The sequence below is a fragment of the Psammomys obesus genome, unplaced genomic scaffold (genome assembly GCF_907164565.1).
Source record: "Psammomys obesus unplaced genomic scaffold, mPsaObe1.curated_primary_1811, whole genome shotgun sequence".
NCBI lineage: Eukaryota > Metazoa > Chordata > Mammalia > Rodentia > Muridae > Psammomys > Psammomys obesus.
This window is the reverse complement of record NW_026596101.1, coordinates 16357593-16380061: the sequence shown is the minus strand read 5'-3', so window position 1 is coordinate 16380061 and position 22469 is coordinate 16357593. Positions and strand designations below refer to the sequence as shown.

The 22469-nt window shown below is 44.8% G+C and overlaps 1 protein-coding gene across 2 annotated transcripts in view; it reads right to left on the bottom strand.

The window, feature by feature from the left end:
- Frmd4b (FERM domain containing 4B) overlaps positions 1-22469 on the bottom strand; it is a 229009-nt gene that overhangs the window by 179721 nt on the left and 26819 nt on the right. The window contains exon 1 of one of the 2 annotated variants that reach the window (XM_055628485.1): positions 2261-2492. The exons of the other annotated variant lie outside the window; for it this stretch is intronic. Within the exon in view, the coding sequence (XP_055484460.1) occupies positions 2261-2422 (162 nt within the window). The 5' untranslated portion in view covers positions 2423-2492. Of the gene's footprint in view, positions 1-2260; positions 2493-22469 lie in introns of those variants that run through there. 2 annotated transcript variants of the gene reach the window in all.

Genomic DNA, 22469 nt, shown 5'->3' with positions numbered 1-22469 from the left:
GAAATCTTTTTTTTTTTTCTAAGCAAGCAATGGCACTTAGAGGTAGAGCACTCACCTAGAATGACCAAGCCCCTGGGTTTCAAAACAGCAAACAAACATCTTTACAAACAATCAAGCAGTTAGGTCTGTGACTCATTCTGGTTCTTCTAGGGTAAAAATGATCTTTTTGTTTTCGTTTTTTTAAATCTTACTTTTCCAAAGCACAGGGAACTTTAATGTAGATGTCATAGTTTTTCTCTGCTTGTGACACAATACATACAAAGCCACCTTTATTTGGCATGTGCTTTTTGACCATGGGGATAAGAGGAGACAGGCTCAGTTAACACCTATTTCACAGAGGAGAACAAATATTTGAGCAGCTCACCCTTTCAAATTGCTGTTGTGTTTAAGATGAATGGTTTATGATGGGTGATGTACACTTGTAATACCAGTTCTTGGGAGGCAAAGACAGGTGCTTGCTGGCCAGCCAGCTTTGCCTAACTAGCAAGCCCCAGGCCAATGACAGGCCCTGTCTCAAAACTAAGGTGGACAGTATTGCTGTGGAGTGGCACTTCTGGCCACACACGTGTGCATAGGTACTGCGTGCCCACATACATGGGTGTATCCGTGCACCCAAGAACATGTACACACAAAACATTTTCACAATTAAAATGAATAACAACGGATCGATCCTCTAGAGAAGCCAAAGACCCTTGGGTTTTTGGGAACTTTCATCTCTCAATTATTCAATAACAGCAATAGCAATAAGCCATAAATCCACTGAGTCCATGGGGAGTGGGGCGCAGCGCCTGTCTGGTTGGCTACAGCATCTGTGCTCTCCTTTCGAAAGTTCCTCGACCATTCAAAAGAGAAGGCGACAGCACAGGGAGAGGGGTGGGTGCTAACTGTACAAACCAAACTGAACTGAGCCAAGACTTCCCAAGAGAGAAAAGGCCTGAAAGACAGACACACGTCTGGCTCCACAGCGCCAGGAGTGCAGTTTCCTGTGGCAAATGGGCCATATCCACCGTTCCCTAATGCTCTCAAGCCCCAACGGGTTTCCGGGGCTCTCAGTGTGCTCTGCTGGTTTCATTTCAAAATGCATGATATCAGACACAGACACGGACTCCTGGTTAGGCAAACCAGGAGCAGTGAAACCACAGGTTAGAATTTATTTTTTATATTCTAACAAGGATGGCAAGGGAACATTCATTCCTTAGAACTCCTGCATTCTGTCCTTAGATGCCCTTCCCTCTGTCTGCTTGACGGAAGACTATGACTTTTCAAAAATCAAAGCTTGCTCACATACGGGGCACACTGCGACATATATTTCAGTGCTATGAGGAATAGAGTCAGATTGGGTAAGAGGGATTCCAAGAACTGTAACAAAACTACTCCATATCCAGGAAAGAAGCCCAGGTAAAAAAATCTTCATAATTTAACAACATAGTTTTTATTTTTTATTTTTATCTTAAAGGTATTAATAATCAAAACAGAGGACTTTTAAATCCTTGTTCGCAAGTCGCAGTCCCAGAAAGGATGAATGGTCTCCATACTGGGCAAAGTTGCTACAGATTTTGCCTGCAAGATGGGGTCAGCAAAGCAATAAAGAGCCTGTGTTGTGTGACAGATTAAATCCAAGCGTAAGCATTCCAGCGCTCAGCCAAGACACCCTTCCCTTCCCTTCCCTTCCCTAGCCTGCCAGCTTCCCACAATGTGCTCACAATGCACTGTCCTTCCTTCCCAACGCCAGTGGACACAGAATCAGCTCTTCCTGGCTGTGCCCTGCAAGCCGAAGCTGCCTGCTGGAAAAGTGCAGAAACATCAGAAGGGAGAAGGCAAATTTACCGAGACGTGCTCTGACAGCAAGCAATGATGGGAAATCATAGCTTCCGAAATGGCCACCCCCAGTGAAATGAAATAGAATAAAAATAATCCTCTCAAGCTCAGAGTCGCTTTCCACGAACGCTGTGCTGCAAAGCTTCAACCCCTTTACTAGTGCCTGCAGGAACCTTCATCACTTTGTAACGCTCCCGTCTGCTGGGAGACGGGAGCGGAGGGGGGAGGGGGGTAACTCCCAAGTGCCCCCATGCCCAACTGGAAAAAAAAAAAATGTCAGTCCACAGTTAGCTAGAGCTGCTGACCCAAGCGCCAAGCTACCTGCCAGGAGTTGAAAACACAGGAAGCCCGAGGTTATGAAATCATACAGGTGGACGTGCTCCCTGGCTGAGCGCCCGGCATCCCGCAACGGTCCCCGCGGGCGCCAGCCTCCTGGGCTCACCTGGTACACGTCCCGCAGCCCACACCACGTCCGCAGCACCTGGTGGCAAGCCCGCAGCCTCTCGGTGTACCATCTCCGCAGCGTGGACACGGTCAAGTTCCACACGAAGCGGCTGCCGCTGAACAGCAGGTCCTCCACTCCGCACATGAACACCGAAGCCATGCCTCTGCTTTTCCTGGGAGCCCGGAGTCCTCGCGATGCCGGGCTCGCCACACTGCCGCAGCCGACAGCCCCCGGGGGTCAGATCTGTCACCGAACTCGCCTTTCACTGCGTGTCCCAGCCAGGTTGGGGCGGCATGCCCCGGGATTGGGCGCCCTCCAGCCAACGGCTGCGGCTGGCACGGAGGCTGTGTCACCCCGCCCGCTCGCCCGCAGCTCCAGCCTCCTAAGCTCCGCCAGGCCAGCCCTGGGCGCTCCCTGGGCGCGGGAAGTCCTGGCCGGTGAGGACTCCCCGCGGCGCTGCTCCAGGGCACAGGGCCGCTGGCAAAGCCCGGGAACTCTTTGCAGGCCTGGTGCGGAGCTGCATTTCAAAGCGCCTGCACACACACACACACACACACACACACACACACACACACACACTCCCAGCTCAAGCCCTGGAACCCTTTTATTTAACACTATAAGATCTCTCTGCCTTGCATCTTACCCGGTCCACACTTCACTGATAAACACCTCTGGGGAAAGCTACAGATGAAGAAGGAAGGGGAAGGGAAAAAAAAAAAAAAAAAAAAAAAAAAAAAAAAAAAACCTGTAGCATCTCCCCTTAGATCTCACTCCTGAGGGAATTGTGTGTGTTTTCTTGGCTCTGCTGAAGCCAGATGAAGAGCCTCAGAGCATCGGTGTGTAAGCGCCTCTAGGCTATTTGCTCCTCACTTGAGGGTCTCCAAGAAAACGCCAGCCTGCTACGGCCACCAGCAAAGCAAGTTCCCTGACCCCTCCACGAGGCCAGTCTGTCCAGAGCAGCTGTGGGCTCAGAAGAAAAACAAGGTGTCTTTGCCCCTCTGGGAAAAGCGTCCAGTTAAGACTGGCTGGGAGCCAGAAGCTTCGAAAGAGGGTCCCTGGTCAGCTAGTACAAAATTCAACCTCAGGACTGGCCACAGGTGGCATCGCAAACCAGAATGGGGAGCCTGTCGCTCAAAAATAAGTAAGAAATAAGTCAATTGATAGAAAAATAAAAGCTGTTCCTTGGCTCAGGAAGCCATGGGACAATTCATACATTTTAGGGTCTCCCAGAGGGAATGATGTTTTTTGAGGTATTTGAAAACGGAATCCAAGGAGTCCCACATACCCCGAGTCTGTATTTTCCTTTAGAATGTTTGTACACTGAAGTCCCCAAGAATCCTGTCCCATTTCCAAGAGCGAGATCACTGCAGCTTAGAAGCAATTCTAATTAAACTCACTGGAACCAGCATGAGGGGGAGGGGTGATTATGATCAAATTACATTCTTCATGTGCATGAAAATGTCATAAAATCCAGTACTATATGCAATTAATACATGCTAACAACAACAATAACAAAGGAATAAAAGCCCACTGCACCAGATTTGAGGACAGGTATTTTTTTTCCCCTGAATCCACCTGTTGGACAATAGTGAGCATTTCTTGGTGGATTCACATCTGCATTATTATCTTTGCTAGCAAGTGGCCAAGGGGTAAGATGCCAGAGCTTTTCTTCCTAGCACCGGGAGCCTCAGGACAGACTATCTGCCAATCAGCTTCACGTCAGGTTTCAAATGTGCTGTTCACATCTTAATTCAGGCAAACCACAAGCATTCAAAACAACACGAAAATCTGTCCTCAGAGCACCTGTTGGTTTCAAAGTGGCTGAAACTGGAAAACTTTTAAGTGATTTTTCTTTCACAACCAGAAAAAAAAAAATTGCTTAAGGAGGTCTGTAGGATTCAGAGAAGAGAACTGCTCTGAGATCTGCTGATCTTTCTTGGCAATAAACCTGTCTGCCCGTTAGACAGGTTGTAGTTCACCAGGATAATAGTGATGTTTACACACAATCTGACATAGAAGGTTTGACTGAATTGGAATAAAATGAACCAAGCATAGCTTGGGGGGGGGGGAGGGAAGGCCCGTTTGAGTAAACCCTGGAGTATGATTTTTTTTTTTTTTTTTTTTTTTTTTTTTTTTAATGATGATGCAGTGGACTGAGTTCTCAGAAATGTCAAGCAGCCTAGGGAATACCGGAATACTACCCCCAACAGGTCAATTACCAGTGTCTCGTGACACCATCTCCTAAGAAAAGATGCTCTCAAGACACTTTGGCAGGTACTGGTCAGGTCTCATGTCAGCAGTCAGTTGCAGCCTGGGACATTTCCACTCAAGGTTTCAAAGCTAGCACTTAACATAATGTTCTCTTGTTATGTACAATGATGAAAATCTCAACCATTCTATTTTATCAGTAAGGACTCAGGAGCCAGGTGCTGGGGTGAAAACCTGCAAGCTGAGAGAGGCGGAGAAAGTAACCAGCTGACCTTCCTTCTCAGTTCAGGTCTGGATGGGAAAAACAAAACAAACCAAAAAAAAAAACAACAACAACAACAAAAAAAAAACAAAAACAAAAACAAAAAAAAACCAAAAACCCAAAAGGATCACTAGCTCAGCTGACAGCCCAGGAGGAAAAGGCAACAACAACAACAACAACAAAAAAAAAAAAAAAAAAAAAGCCAAGGCTTGCTAGTTAACAGCCCAAAAAGCCAGAGAGCTGAGAAGCTGAAGCCTAAGCTAAAGCCAGAGCTTGAGCCAAAAGCTCCTTCTTCTTCTCCACACTGTCTTAAATATCCCTCAACTCAAAGTCCCTCCTACTCTTTAATCCCTGTCAGCTGGTTTCTAGCTCCAAATCTTGACCGAGGGTATACCTCTGGTATACAGAGACCTCTTGGATTAAAGGTGTGTGGTAGGGCTGGGTGAACCACACCAGTTTACAATAAACAGAAAGTTCTTGGATAAAAGGTGTGTGATAGGGCTCAACCACACCAAAGAAACAGGGCTTTCCAGTCCACAATCTTGGGGGATCACAATGGGATCAAATACCCTGCAACATTCTTCCCTTCCTTTTCTTTCCCACATGTACATGCTTATGTGAGGAGGTGCTCGATCACGTGAAGGCTAGAAGTCGATGTCAGATAGCTTCCTCAATCACTTGTCCACATGATTATTATGCTTTCAGACCCTGGCTAATGTAGTCAAGCTGGCCTCAAAACTGCTTTACAGTCAAGATGATCTTAAACTCCTGATCCTCCGATCTCTGTCTCCCAAGGGCTGAGATTACAGGAGTGTGCTACCACTACTTCCAGTTCATGTGATACTGGAGATGACGGCCAGGGTCTGTGCATGCTGGGCAGGCAGGGGCTCTGCTGGCTGAGTCATATTCCCAGCTCCTCCACCTTAATCTTCCAGACACTGAACTGGAAGCTCAATTTTTAGGTAGATTGGCTAGCTAGTGAGCCCCCAGGATCTGCCTGTCTCTACCTCCCAGTTGTGGGGTTACAAGCACACACGCTCACCTGGCAATGTCAGGGGTGCTGAGGATCTGAACGTAGGACTCCAGGCTTGCATAGCAAGCATTTGACCCACTGAGCCACCCTTATCCCTACCCATCACCCTCATCCCTACCCTATCCACCACCCTCATCCCTATCCACCACCCTCATCCCTATCCACCATTCTCATCCCTACCCATGACCCTCATCTCTACCCCCAACCCAGGCCTGGACAGTTCTTCTGAAAGCGAGATAGTGAGATAACAGGATTTGCCAGACCAGCCAGTCAACAGCACTTGGGAGCTTGTTCAGGCTGCAAGTTTTCAGGCCACTTGTGGACCAGCAGCCATGGAGATGAGGTTAGCAATCTCATTTTTCACCTGGCCTTGAGGGGATTCCAGTTCACATTAAAACTGTCACCTTGTGGAGGGGAAGAATGGTGGATGGAAGCTAACTCTGGTTTCAAATCACTGAACACCACGAATATGGTCCTTGAACAGGCCAAGTGTGATTGTCCTCAGGTCTGATGTGGGGACATTAATCCACTATCCAGGGTCTGAGGAAGATCAAGGGAAAATACTCTTCGGGAAGTGTTTAGAATGCTGGCTGGCAAAAGGCAAGCACCCAGGACATCCAGCCACCATCCCTACCCAATGCAGGAATTGTCTGAACATTTTGGATTTAGGTAAAACAAGATAAGTAAAATATATAAAGTTTTAATCTCATGCTTTGCCTGCATGTATGTCTGTATGTCTGTGGCCTCATATGGAGACCAGTAGAGGGTGTCATAGCCTCTAAAACTGGAATTGCAGACAGTTGTGCGGTGCCATGTGAGTGGTGGGACTCGAATCCAGGTCCTCTTGAGGAGTACCCAATGCTCTTAACCACTAGGCCATCTCTCTAGTGCTCCAGACATGCATCTTTAAAGCTGGGTAAAACCCTGGCAGGTGGTGGCCAACCAGCCTACTTAATCCCAAAACTCCAGGCCCGTGACAGACTCTATCTCAACAAAACAAAACCAAGCAAAAAAAATGAAACAAGACAAAACCAGAGATGGAGATCTCTGGCTTCCACATGCACACGCATGTACACATGTGCCTGCACCCACACAAACGCGCAGACATGCACACGCAAATACGCTTTTTTGAAAATAATTTGTAAATGACTCTTCAGGTCATTTTCCTTTGCCGAGGTTAAGGGTCAGAGGTAAATGCTGTCAGAGGCTCAGTCATCCCCTCCAGGGTCGATCGATCTTTTCTATGGACTTAGGAAAATAGAGTACACTCCAAGCTGGATATAAGACAGAAGCCTCATCCTTCCCACCAAACACAGGTAGAGCTGCCTCCTCTTCCGTTCCAGGAAGTGATATGGGTGCAGCTGAACGGGGGCGTGTAGCAGCGAAGAAAAGAGCAGCCGAGGTGACCAGCCACAGGAGTGGACCAGATCCCAGACATACACTCTGAAGCTGGTCTGTAATCTCCCATGGAAAGGGAGCTAAATTGCACTAGTCTGAACACTGTCTTGTCTCACTCTCTCTGGCATCAAAGCTCCCTGCAACACACTGCAATTTCCTGTAGCTCTCTCCAGAGGTTTAGGGAGATGCTCTGCCTACAGCATTACTCACACACCTGGGAGGGCTGCTGTGGACGTCAAAGACAATTTGTCATCATCCCCCAGGCATCTGTAGGCTTCTCTTTAAACAACCGGCAGGAAGGAGAGCGACAGTGAGTACCAGGAAGATGGTACAAACTGACAAGCCCTTGAAAGAGAGAGGCAGCAAGCCAGCTGTAACATGGCTTCCAGTGGTTCCCTCTGTGTGTTAAAGAGTCTGTCTGAGTTAGGAATGATAGGTGTAATCCCAGCATGGGAGAGGCTGAGGCAGAAAGAGCTCAAGTTTAAGAGTAGCCTGGGCTACGTGATACATTCCAGTCGAGCCCCGTGACACAGAGGGAGCCCGCCTCAAAAGAGAAAGATGAAAAAAGAAAGAGACAAGAGTCCTTCTAACACCTGTGGGCATTGTTCAGCTGTGTTTTTCACACCTGAAGCCAAGTTCTGAAAAGCCATGAATACCCGCCACAGGGGTTCAGATGGGGGCAAGCAAAGTCTCTAAGCAGGAACAACTCTGCACCCACCTTTAAATTTGTGCAACGTTTGCATGTGTGTCTGGTTGTTACAACCAAGGCGTGCTCATGGCGTGTAGTTGACAAAGGCCTGGGATCCTGCTCCTCTGTATGCTGCAGAGCACATGACAGTACCCCAACATCAGAGTATCCAGGGTTGAAGGATCTCAGGTCTACTTAACCTCCAAACCTCACTGTTCCCCTCCTGTGGCGTCTATTACGCAGAAACATCTTCCTCAAGGGGCAGAAGAAATGAAGCAATCACTCCATCCCAGCCTTCAAGCCCCATAAAGTCTAAGGAACCCAAAGCCTTCAAAGAAAGAGCTGGAATTCTGTTTCCCACTGTTCCATTTTCTCCCTTTTTAATATTTGTCATAAAAGGAGGCATAATTCTCATCGCAAGCGATTGACATGCTCGTGTTTACTTTTAGCTTGTTTTATTTAAGCTAAGGTTTTCCTTGGCATTTTGCTTGTTTCTCGAGACAATATCTCATTATGTAGACAGTCTAGCCTGGAACTCACTTTGTGTTATGGTTCGAATGAGAATGATCCCCGTGGCCTCATATGTTTGAATGCTTGGTCCCTAGCTGGAACTGTTTGGGAAGGATTGGGAGGTGTGGCTTGTAGGTGGTGCAGCTTTGTTGGAGGAGGCGTGTCCCTTAGAGTGTGCTTTGAGGTTTCAAAAGCCCCTGCCAGGCCTAGTCTGTCTGTCTTTCAGTGTACTGCTCACTCTATCTCTCAGTCTGTCTGTCTGTCCATCCATCTCCCCCCTCCCACTTGACAATAAGATTTAAGATTTCAGCTACCACTCCACCACTGCAACTGCTGGAAGGAGGTTAGCGACCGTGATAGCTGATCTGGACTGTTAACTGGGGTTTCGAATCACTGTGAATACAAGCCTGAGCGCATGGCGCTCAGAGACTTTCTGTACTGGGGTAAGTGAGCTGAGAAGAGCTATCGGCTGTGTGGGTGGCTGAGCGAGGGTCCCAGCCCGTACAAAAAGCAGGAAGTGAACACTGGCATCCATCTGTTTCATAACTTTAGCCTTATGACCAGCCGTCAGCGTTCATGTCTCTGCTTCCTGGGTGCAGACATAAGGCGGCCGATTGCCTCATGCTCTTGTGGCCGTGCTCTTGTCAGGAATTCTGTAAGGGCAATGGGAAAAGTAACCAATACAGTGACTTCAGGCTTTGCCCACTAAATCCTAGTAGTGCCCTGGCCATTGACAACACCAAAAAGCCTACCATCCTCTTCTATATTGACTGGGCAAGCTGACAGCTAGTCCTCCCCTGAAACCACGGGAGGACACTGGGAAAGAGTCTTATCCATCCACAATCCTGGCTGGTACAGTGCAGGCAGTCTCTAACTGTTGACCGACCTGAACAATGAATGGCTATCTCAGCAATGAATACAGAAAGCAGTTCATCCAGTCTCCAAATACACACGCTCGTCTTTGCCAAGACTCATCTTCGCCATGTGTCAGTCGGGGACCCAGGCAAAGTGCTTAGAAAGCGCAGTGACTTAACTGAGACCATCTCTGTCTAAGAGTGCCTTTGAGGAAAATGGGGGTTTCAGATGCTTGAATGAGGATCATAAAGGAGCAGGCACTGCCATGGGGAGGGAGGGTGAATAACAAGAGGCATTCATGTAGGGTGGAATCAGGAATGCCTCCCCGAGCAGAGAACCTGTAAACTGAAATCTGACATCTGGGGAGGGGGGAGCTGGCGACAGTCAAGGAGGTGATCGTCTCAAAGTGCAAGGTTCAGACAGCTGTGACAACTAAGGCCCTGAGGTCAGACACTATGTTTGCGAATTTCAGAGAGAAAGACAGCAAGGGTCCAGGAGATGCTAGGGATGAGGACCCAGGGAAGGCAAGTGGGGGTGCATCTACAATAGTCTTAGAGTACAAAGAAAGAGCGTGAGGTGGGTCCCAGGAATGACTCCACACTAACCAGACAGTTCCACTATGCAGCTAACCAAGGGAGGAAGAGGAGCTGGGCTACTGGGGGGGGGGGGGGGCAGGATAAGAGGATTCTAAATTCAAAGTCTGCTTGGGACACAGAGTCTGTTGAAGGTCAGCCTTGGAAACACACTAAAAGCAGGTCTCAAAAAAACGAACAGTAAAATGACAGTTGTGGACAGAGGTTGGGAGAGGACTTTGCAAAGGACATGCAAGGCTCTAGAGTCAATCATCAATACCATAAAAAAAGTAAATAATAGATCCAGAATGGAGGAAGAGGTTGGTAGAAGTTGTCCTTCACAGGCAGCCAGCTCCCAGCCCTCTGCAAACTGCCCTGGGCTGCAGCTGTTTCTTATGCAAAGGCTTGCTCACCCCTGGTCCTGTCTCTCACCCCCAAAGGCTGGATGACTTGGACAGCAGGGACATGTGCTTTTGCAGTCCCACTGGAGACAAAGGCAAAATGTTTCGCCCTCTCTCATTCTCAGTCTCCTTTCTCTGTGAGCATTCTGTTCTTCAGCCCTGTCCTTAAGTAGCAGAAGAGGAAGAAGTAAGTGGTTAGTAGAGCGGGTCCTCAGGTATGGAGAACCTGCCGCTCTTCCTACAGTCAAGGGTGAAGGATGGGCACTAGCTAATTGACTTCTGTGCCTATGAATGGCATCCCAAGGATTGAAAGCATGATAAACTAAATAACATCCCACATGAAGGCAGCCATCAGCTTCTACTTGGCAAGATCATTCTATCCCTAGAGAACAGGAAGAGAATGGAAGGATAGGAAGAAGAGAATGTAGGGGAAGGGGAAGGGAGGAGAGAGGAAGAGCAAGGAAGGGAGGAAAGGAAAGAGAAGGGAAGAGAAAACAAGAGAAAGAAATAAAGGGAGAGAAGAGGAAGGGGAGGGGAAAGGGAAAGGAGGAAAGGAAAACTTACTCATTCTTTTAAAAACTTCATCCTTCACTGCATCAAGTTCTGTTCTTCCCTACTCAAAGGCAATAGGAGAAACACTGCCTTTCTTGTATAGAGTACAGTTCTAGGCTCCTGTTGTTTCCCGTTTTGCTCATTAACCCACTGAGCAGATACTGGAAATTCTTCTCAGGTCTAGTTTTAGACCACATTGATGTAGCTGTAACAGAGTTTGAACGGGGACGCTGGCTGATGGGAGCCGCTGTGGACCAGACAGAAAGGGCTGACCCGATTTTCAGAAGCAATGGTGACTGTCTTGTGACTGAGTGCCCATCCCACAACCTGTCACCTTGTATTTATACCTCATTTACATCCACATCGACAATGACAAAAATAAACTGTAATAAAACCTATAGCATCCTTTTCTCCTAAATAAATACAGGCAGCTTCATCTACATCATCAGTTAGTTTTCATGGTATTTTCTAAGATCAGAGGGAAAAGGTCTTTTTGGTCCCACTTCATAGATATGAACTTATCTACAGAGAGGTTAGAATGCCTGCTAAAGAGCAGTGGGAAAACATTTATAAAGTCTTTCTTATATGGTATAGCTGTTAAGTTTTCAGTCCTGCTCTGGGTGACAAAAGTTTCTTTTGTATCTACCAGTTATAATTTACTTTGGTCTCATTCTGGAATTTAAAGGTATTGTCTTAGTACGGGTTGTTGTGACAAGAGGCTCACACCAGGTGGCTTCAACAGTAGAATTTACTTTTCAACTTGGTGGAGGCTGAGAAGTCTGAAATTAAGGTGCCAGTCCATTGGCATTGGGGGAGGGGCATTTCCTGGTGTATAGATGGCTGCCCCCTCACTGTATTCTCAGACAGCAGAGAGGGTAACTAATGGGTCTTCACAACCCTTTATATGGACGTCATCTCCATGAGGTCATCTCAACCCTCCTTCTTCCCAAAGGCCACATCTCTATACACTATCATACTTAAATATAAATGTTGGGGAAAAGGTATAGATCTGAAATCCCAGTACTTGGGGAGGCATAGGCAGGTAGATCTCTGTTAGTTTGAGGCCAGCCTGGTCTAGCAAGCAGGTCCAGGACAGCCAAGGCTACACAGAGAAACCCTGTCTCGACAAAGATAGACAAACAAATATAAAGCTGGAAAAATATAAATAGTCAAGCTACAGCAGGTTTGGGTTGCTCCAGGATGCACTTTGTTATTCTGAGTACTAACTGTGACAATAGCCACATCCTTTGGGTTTACCAGGATTATATAAAGAAAAGAATGATGAAAATAAAAGAAGACCTAAGATGACAAGTAATGAAACTACATCAGAGGACAAGTTACTTGAAACACAGTGGCATGTCACTCCTATGCAACAAACAGTAGAAGGGGAAAAAATTTACATTTGTGAAAATTCTTGATTCTTAAAAGACTTACTAAACTATCGACCTGGGTGCAGTTAAGAAAATGAAAAGGAGAAATCAGCCAATATCAAAGGCTGCTAAAATACTTAAACAAAGCTTTTAAGGCTGGTACATCTTGGTCTGCAAACAAATGTAAGTGTTCAGTCTTAAAAACAGACCGTTTTCCCATCTTCACTAAAAATACAGAAAATTTGGTATGATTATTGTTAGGAATTTTAAATATTTGGCCCTTGGCACTACGAGCAAAGAAAAGCCAAATCAAGGAAGGAAAAAAAAAAAAGTCTTGCTGTTCTAATAGTAACTTCACAGTTGAAGGTATCAGCACACTGTACTTCACTATAAAGTTCATTGCCTGCCAGAAGATGCAACAAGCCAGCACGCTCCAGGCCTTCAGGCTGAGAGAGTCTATCTGTGCAGCTGAGAAACATTGTGCAGAGGGCTGTGGACTGTGTTGAGAGCAGGGAGAGAGCCATGATCTGCTTTGGGTGGACCAAGAAAGGAAGGCTAGATGTCATTTTTTAAGGAGCTGGCACCAAGGACATTGACAGTGGACTTCCACCCCTAGGAATGTGCTATTCTTAAGGTTACAGGTAATTTTGGGTCAAGCCTTGTCAGCTTATATAGATGGGTGGATGTGGGTTGCCTAGTCATCATGTCTCCCTTTTTCAGAGACACCAACTCTGTAGGCTGCCTGCTAGGATGGACTATGGTTTATTCCTAGAATAAGACACAAAGTGGAGCCTTCTAAAATTATTTCCCTTCAGCTGGGAATGTGGCTAGGCTAGTAGAGCATTTACCTACAATACATGGAGCTCAGAGGTCCATTCCTGCATTAACTGGGTACAGTGGTCATCATTTGTGCTTGCACTCTCAGAACTTGGGGGAAAAAGGAAGGTCAGGAGTTCAAGGTCATTTTTTGATACACTATGATTTTTAAGGCCTGGTTTACATAAGACACCCCCATATATATATGATTATATATATATAATCAAATAATATATATTATATATATCAAATAATATATATAATCAAATAAAAATATGCTCCTCTCTTAAGAGATGGAATACAAGCAAAACTTATCCGCACGTGGAAAGAGACAAAACATCATTAGTCATAAGAGAGGTGCAAATAAAAACCACAATATTATCCTGCTTTAAACCCACAAGAATAAATAAAGTAAAAAATATGAATAGTAACTAATTGTGCTGGCTAGTGTTTATGTCACCTTGACACAAACTACAGTCATCTGAGAGGAGGGAACCTCAATTGAGAAAATGCCTCCATTACAACAGGCTGCAGGCACGCCTGTAGGGCATCTTCTTAACTAGCGATGTAGGAGTGTCTAGTCCTTTGTGGGCATTTCAACCCCTGGGAAGATGGTTTTGAGTTCTGTAAGGAAGCAGGCTGAGCAAGCCACCACGGGGAGCAAGGCAGTCAGCAGCACTCCCCCACAACCTCTGCGTGAGTTCCTGCCTCCTGGTTCCTTCCCTGTTTAGCTTCCTGCCCCAACTGCCTCTGATGATGAACCGTGACATGCAAGTGTAAACTCTTCCTCTCCAAATTTCTTTTGGCCGTGGTGTTTCATCGCGGCAATAGAAACCCTAACTAAGACACACATGTTAACAAAGACGTGTAGAGACTGCCATCCTTCTGCACTGCTGGTGGGAATCGGGTGTGTGGTGCTCACGGCAGAAGAGATGTGCTTCTTCAAGAGTCCATATGACCCAGGAACTCCACAAGAAGAAAAGCTTGCATTTAAAAAGCATACATGCAAGGGTGTTTACAGCAGCCAATGGGCAGGGAAGTTTCTCAGATGATGTATTACATGATGAACAAACTTTAAAAATACAGAGCCGAGGATGAAGCTCAGTAGTAGGGCCCTTGCCTGATTATTCGCAAAGCCTTGAGTTCATCCCCCAGCACCACACACAAGAATACAGTACACTCCCATGCAACTGAATATTCTCAGCAATTAAAAGGATCAAGACATATACTGAAAAAATTGAAAACATATGCTCAGCAAAACTTGAGCACGTGTGATATTATTTTATAGTAGCTCCAAGGTGGAAAACTCATATGTCTATCACCTGATGAGCAGATACACAGAATATGGCATATCTGTATTACTCATGCATAAGCAGGAATAAAGTATGGTCAGATGTCACTGTTTTCTAATGCTGAAAGCAGCATATTAGGTAAAAGAAACTAGACATACCTTAGAAATGGAGAATAGGTTAGTGGTCCTGAAGTAGTTGGGAGACAGGTGGGGTGGAAAGGAAACGGTCACTAACAAATAAGGGATTTCTTCAGGGGTGATGACACTGACCTGCACTGTTGTGATCACAGCACATCTTTGAATATACTAAAAAAAAAAAACAGCGCAGCTTTAAGAATATGAATTTTATGGCATGTGACTAAAAGTCACACAATTTATAGTAAATAAATAAGTAGCTGGGGCTGGACACTTAGGAGTGCACTTAGGAGCAGGGGAGAAGATCAAGAGTTCAAAGCCAGCCTAAGGTTACAGAGCAAGACACTGTCTCAAAAAACCAACATCTGCCTTGTGTGGTGGCACGCAATTTTAACCTTAACATTCAGGAGGCAGAAATAGGCCAATCTCCGAGAGTTGGAGACCAGCCTGGTCTACATAGTGCATGCTAAGACATCCAGGGCTACGCAGAGAGACTCTGTCTCAAAAACAAGACAAAGACACACACACACAACAAGGACTAAGATGTGTGTGTGTGAAGGGGGAGTCATCATGTGCAAGGTCCATTGTTCAACTCCCAGCACCACAGAAATAAATCATCAATAGGAAACAAGGAACTTTACGAAAAGAACAAAAGATAGGCCATGCCATGGATGAATCTCAAAGCACTCCATTGAGTGAGAGAAGCTGATCGCAAAGCCACAGCATACAACCTCATTTGTATAAAAGGCCTCACACAGTATACACAGAAAGTAGACCAGTGGTTGCTTAGGGCTGGAGGAAGGAAGCAGAACTGGAAACTGGCTACTTCAGCACAGGGTTTCTTCTCAGACCAATGAAATGTCTTGACACTGGGTTATGTCTGCAGAACTAAGACTACAAGGGAAACCGAGGAATCATATGTTATAAACATGTGAACCCTAACATGAAGGTAAAAACACAGGATACGACTTTATCTACATTATTCTACAAGGAACATGCGAACTTACTGCATGCAATTAAAAAACAAGGCGCTAAGCTTCATATTGATGTGGATAAAGAACATATTTTATAAGAAAGAGTGAAAATAAACGGGAAAAAAATGCTGCACACGAATATAGCTGTGAAACTGAAAAAGATGGTGAAACATATGCTGAATTATTTATTATTGCTTTTTCTGTTGCAGGCTCTCGTGTAATCCAGGCTAGCCATGTAGTCCAGGCTAACTTCAAACTCGTAACATAGCTGAGAATGACTTTGAATTCCAGCTCGTCCATAGTCTCAGTCCATGGGTCGAGGCAGCATTACTCTACCTGGTGTGAACTGTTAGCGACAGTGCTTTCTGAGTTGAGCCTACTGGGTGACCTTCATCAAGTGGAGGGACTTCCTCCCCTGCTCTTCTATATCAGCACATGCTACTCTAAAATTTCTAATCTTGAAGTGCACATGCCATCAAACAAAAGGCTAGTCAGTTACCTCAGGACAGGCCTCCATGACATCCTTGGCCTGCAGCGCCTCATTTCCAGGCCTGCCCAATGAGATTGCTCACAATTGTTTGAGGCCCGACAGCCCTGCTGATGTAAGTAGGGCCACTCGTGTATCCAGCGCTCCAATAGCTGGGACAGACGTCATAGCTCTGACAAGATTCCAGTCAGGTGTGGTGGTATGTGCTTGTAGCCTCAGCACGCAGGAGGTGAAGGCAGGGAAAGCAGAAGTTCGAGACCAGCCTCAGCTACACACTGAGGTTGGTTTGGGCTATTGTGAAACTCTGTCTCAAAAAGCAAATAAGAACAATAAAGGCAGCAAAACCCTCAAAGGCACAAATGACAGAGAAAGCATCCGTAACGTGTAAATCACACAAAACCATTATAAATCCAAGTAGTTGGGTAGCATCTCCATTCCCCAAAGGTATGTGATTTGTAGTTTTGTAAACATCCCTCCAGAGATAGTCAGTGCTATATAGACACACTCCTCACAGGCATGGGGAGCTATTTTACAAGGGCAGCTAAAGAATGATGCAATGGCAAAAAGAGAACTCATTATATTCAGAACTCACATGCTTTTTTTTTTTTTTAAAGCCATTTGAGGTATTCTGGTAAAACTGGATTTAAAGAAAGAAAAAAATTGGAAGACAAGACCCAAGAGAGGACTCTGATGTGCCAGGACTGTTAAATTGTTTCTACCCCACAGGATGTCAATTCACATAAACTGTCTGAACAGAAAATGAAGTTAGTGCTCTCCATAGCCAAATGGATGAACAGCCCATACTGAATTTGTCATTCTTCCCAAAAGAGCATCGCAGGGTGGTCCAGCTTTCACTGTGGGAGTTTTAGGACTTCAGCCTGCTGAGAAGCCTGTGAATGAGTGTCCCCATCCTGTGAATGACTGTTCCCACCCTCACACCTTCATTTCCTTCACCCTGGAGTACTTCAAGGCAAAAATTCCTCTGACAGGCCACTCCAGAGCGCTCACCTGATTTGGGCCTAGCAGATTTATACTCATTCGGTCTGTGCTAAAGTTCCAACTTCTTCAGGGAGAAAAGACGATTTAAGTCTGAAAATCCAGACAATGAAACTGGACTGCAGGAATCATTCTTTCTACCTCAGTAACGTCCAAAGCTGCTCCAACGTTCCTTGTTTTACTTTTATCACTGGGACAGGACATCATGACCAAGTCTTATAAAAGAAAGTGTTTAATTGGGCTTATGGTTTCAGAGGGTTAGAGTCTGTCTTAGCAAAGGTTTAATTGATGTGAAGAGACATGACGACCTCGGCAATTCTTATAAAGGAAAACATTTAGTTGTCACCGACATACAGTTTCAGAGATTTAATCCATTACAGTCATGGAGGGAAACACGGCAGCACACAGGCAGACATGGTTCTGGAGAGGTAACTGAGAGTTGGGCATCTAGATCTACAGGCAGCAAGAAGGGACTGAGACACACTGGCCACGTTTGAGCATCTGAGATTTCAAAGCCGGCCCCCAGTGATACACTTCCTCCAACATTATACACCCACTCCAACAAGGCCACACCTCCTAACAGTGCCACGCCCTGTGGGCCTATGGCGGCCATTTTTATTCAAACCACTACAGCGTCCATGATTGCAGAGCAAAGGCATGGCAGCAGGAACAGCTGAGAGCTTATCTCATGATCCATAAACAAGAGGCAGAGAATGCTAACAGGGATGGGTATGGTTTTTGAAAATTTAAAGTGACATACCTCCTCCAACAAGGCCATACCCTTAATCCTTCCCAAATAGTTCTACCAACAGAGGATCGATCTAACATTCAAACATGTGAGCCTGTGGGGGGTGGGGCTGCATTCTCATTCAAACCACCATGCTCCTGTTCTATGTTCTGCTTCACTAGAGAGGGTGACACTGTTCTCATTTAGGGTTCTGATGCTTTGACCCCACGACCTTAGTATTTGCTGTTCTTTCAGACCTAGACCATCTCCCCCAAACCATAATTTCATCCAGTCAACTCCCCCATTTCTTAAGCCTTAGCTTTCATGCTGATCATCTATGATGATGAGCACTCCATCTTGGCAGTTCCATGTTCCCTGTCATAACACTCATCACTTTTGACATCCCTTGATTATGGCATGAGCTCCATGAGTATGGGAACCCTGTGTATTTGTCACTACTACGGTGCCTGCTAAGTCCTTGAATGTCTGAAATTAGCCTATGAATTGAGAATGTAAATGTAATATTCCTGGACCTACAAAAAAAGACTTTCACAAATATGTGTGTGTGTTGTATACAAAATTATCATCAGCATCATAATGCTTGTGACTAAACTTCAGGTCTGGAAATATATTCCAAGAGTGAGAAAACCTGAAGCTGGTATCAAAACTGGAACCAACCACCACCTGAAAACAAGAAAAGTAACTAGGACAAAGTGGTGGAGACCAGGGATCAGACACAGAGAAGTGTGAGATATTTCTAATTAGGTGAGGATGGGGGCTAAGAAAGATGGCAGGCCAGATTCTAGGACGAAGCCATGGTAATCCTAATTTGACCTGATTCAGAGTGGCCTTGACAGCAGCAGTAAGGATTATTTGAGGCATATTTATCCCTCCTAAATGGCTTAGTTCTCCAAAGCGCCTTTCTAGAGTGCACTGGGACATACAGATGCTACTTTTGTTTCTTGGAGAGGTTATGCTAGGGGCAGGATAGGATGAGGCGGCTCATGTGCCTTATGGGTTTGCTCCTTGTTCTAAAATAGAACTCCTAAGCCCATGTCCTGATTAGCTACAGAAGTACAGAAAGTATCAACACTTAGCTATTGGCAGTTTTGAATGCCATTTTCCAAGCACACTATTCTATGGTTCTACAGAAGAAAAAAAATAATTAAAATAAAGAATTTAAGATGCATAGTAAGGAGTAAACAAATACTATGTGTATGTAAAAAGGAATAATCACACAAACATCAGATTACAGGTACTTGAAGAAGTATTTTCAAAAACCCAGTCATTAAACTATGCTCATATGGTGAATATAGCATCCAGATTAATTTAATTTCTTTTCATAGCAGTGGAAATATATGGAGACAGGACCTTTCCAACTATCCACCAAGTACATTTCACGCAAGGGTGATGGGCCAGGTAGATGCCATATGGCAATTTCATCAACATTTTAAATTTATCTCGTTGTTTCTCTTAAGGATTCCTATGAAGTTTTGAAGCGTCTCTGTAATATGACTTTGCTTTTCTTCTTTAAAATTCACACTAGCACCATTTCTCTAGGGAGACATGCTGTGTTGATGTCTAGTTCTTCAGGTTCTCTTGTGTTCTTCTCTGTATCTTTCTGAGGAGAGTCTATGGACCTGTTGGGCCAACCATGATCGCAAACAGCAGGAGATCCAATCACTATAGTCTATGCAGACTTCAGAAACCTTCAAATCTAGAAAAAACATGCCTCTCACAATAAATTGTTCAATATGGTTGCCTGTATGTACACAATCCTTCCGGAATTTCATAAGGCTTACTATTCTGTAATACTACAAAACATACTATAGTGTGTGTCCCATTCCTGTGTCTGTCACCTGATGTGGCTATTGGTGATTACTCAACATCTATTCTTCTACCCCAACCAGGAATGTGGGCCAGTTATAGTAATCCCATCTTTCTTGCCACAAGCACATTGATTCCAGTTTGGACCCTGAAAACCCAAGGGAAAACTTATGAAGCATGCTCCTGAGTCATCTTACTACCATCTTGAGGATGGAGCTGATACAGAGGGGTTGGCTTAAACATGGCAACCATGAAGAAAGCAACCTGGAGGTTGTACAGACGGCACATGAGTTGCTCTAGCTCAGGACACCCTGAGACAAGGTCTCCTTATGAACAGTGAGATGCGGGGCTGGAGAGATGGTTCAGTAGTTAAGAGCACTTGCTACTCTTCCAGAGGACATGGGTTCAGTTCCCAGCAGTTACGTGATAGTTAACAATCATCTCTAATTCCAGTTCCAAGAGATCTTCTGGTCTCTTTGGGCACCAGGCATGCAAGATAGGTACATACATATATTCAGACAAAACAAGCACAAAATAAAAAAAATAAAATCTTTAATAAAAAAAGTAAACTTGGAGAGGATATGTCTACTTATTAACCAAATCAGCTGTTACTTTTGGAGAACTTGAGTGATACATTTTACATGTGACTTGAAAGCTTTGTGGAAAGTGAGAGTTGAACATTGTACTCCAGAGCCTAATGCAAATTGCCACACACAGTAGTTGGGTAATTCACATACACAAGAATAAACATATCTAAATTCCAAAGTAAGACTTGAGTTTTCCTATCAGCTCTAGGTCTCATGATCCCTAGTACCCAACTAAGCAACTAGATTATAAGGACTACAATTGATTTCCAGATATTATTAATATTGTAAATGACAAGCAGTAGTCAAATGAGGAAGAAACTAATGAGAGCCAAACATATAACCAAAATACAGTAAACAAACAAACAAATAAATAATAAAAGTAAAATAAGTTAAAGAGTGACTACAAAAGACCTAAGGGGGCTGTGGAAATAGTTTAGTTGATAAGGCGAGGCAGACCTGAGTTTATTCTCCAGAACCCACGTAAAAATCCTGGATATAGAAACATATACTTATTATGCTGGTGCTTTAGAGAGGAAGATGCAGGGGGCAGGGGGTTCCTGGGGCTTATTTGGTGAGCTCCAGGCCACTGATAGATCTTGTCTCAGAAAAATAAAGGGAAAAGGAGAGATGAGAAAGGAAGAAAAGAGAAGGAAGGAGAGGGAAGGGAAAAGGAAGGGAGGGGAGGAATAAAAAGTTAAGGAAAAGAAAGGAACTTAAGGAAAGTTACCTGCTATTGTTTTCTGGCCCCCACATGGGTGTACATACATGTGGACATGTACCCATGACACATGTACCTGCACACATGGAGTGAGGGGAGCAGTGGCCTAGAATGATTACACAATATGAAGAAAGTAGTATGAAGAAAGTCCTGGATTGCAATGACTATGCAAACACAGAATTCAAGGAGGAGAGGAGCATGTTCCTTGCCTGTTAAACACCCAGTGTGTTCACTGGCTGATTATGTAGAAGATGCAATACAAGCCCACACTGAAAGAAACACACATACACACACACACACACACACACACACACACACACACACACACACACAAAGGGTGCGCAAGATCCTCACCATTTAGCTCATTTATCCAAACTCTTAGACTATGAAGGTGCTTCAGCATTCAGTACAGATTCATGGCCCTCAAATAGGTGCCCCCAAATGGAGATTTATTCCTTTGTTGTTGTTATTCCTAACAAAACAACAGCACATGCAGCCTGGCATGGTGGCACCCACCTGTTAGCCCAGCACTGCAGAGGCTGAAGCAGAGGCTTGACTGTTTAGTGAAAGCAGGTTAGTTTGATATAAGGTGCTGACCTAGGAGTGCCATGCTCATTCGCCCATCCTGCCATCTTCAACAACCCCGAAGTATCAGCATCTTCATTTAAACACTGATCTAAGTGGGCAGTCACAAGGAAGCCAACAAACTGTAAACACATGGGGAGGTACTGCAGCACAGGCTAATGGTGCTGGTGAAGTTCAGGAACAGGGAAACTTCAAGCAGCAAGGGAGAGATCCTTCTCCAGCAGTAGAGAGGCAGATTCCCTTCCTGCCACTGCTGGTCTGTCAAGCAGTCCCTGGATCCCGGCAGAGAAGAGAGAAGCAAGCAGGGCAGGGTTGCTAGTGTGTGTCCAAGGGAGTCTGCTTAAAAAAAAAAAAAAAAAAAAAGCACAAGGACTTTACAAGCTCAAACACACTGCCTGAGAAGGAGATCAGAGCATCCCTTTCCCTCTTCCAGGTGTGTGCCTCGGTGTCTCTCCTGGCACCTTTTGTTTTAACCAGAGGCAAGTCTTTTACTTGGGATATTTTTTATTTCCTTTCTCTTTCATTTAATGCTCTTTTTAAATAAACTTTATTAAATAAAAGTTCAAATAAGTAAAAACATTACACATCAAAACTAACTAGACTCGAAGACTATAAAACTCGATGGAATTACAGTTAGAATCGGCATTTGGAATGGAAGCTGTGAAGTTTCACATTGGATTTTACACTTCTAGTATTGAGGATAATTTACTCATGCATGCACCCCAAACCCAAAGAATCCGTGACAGAATCAGAACTATAAAACAATCAGCTTTACATCGTCTTTCATAAGTCACGTTTGTCTGTTTGTCCTTCCTTCCTTCCTTTCTGTCTAAACCTGAGTAATCTTGTTAGAGTTCAAGAGAACACAGTAGAGGTTAAGTGAAAGTCCCTAAGCCACCAGAAGGAGAGAAAGGGAGTCATGCCTTTTATGTTAGTATAGAAATAGGCAGCCTGTTAAGAAAGGAAAAGATGCTCTTGAGAATAGAAATTGCCCAGCTAGCTGAGGAAAGAGCCCAAAAGCCTCATGTGAGTTTTCTTTTAGAGTCCAAATAAGAAATCCGGTGCAAATGTATCGTGTGTGTGTGTGTGTGTGTGTGTGTGTTGGACATGTACATGTTCATGTGTGTGTACCAGTGTGTGGAAGTCAGTAATCAGCATGGGGATGTCATATACTGCTCACCACTTTATTTTGGGGGACATCATGCATGTATACA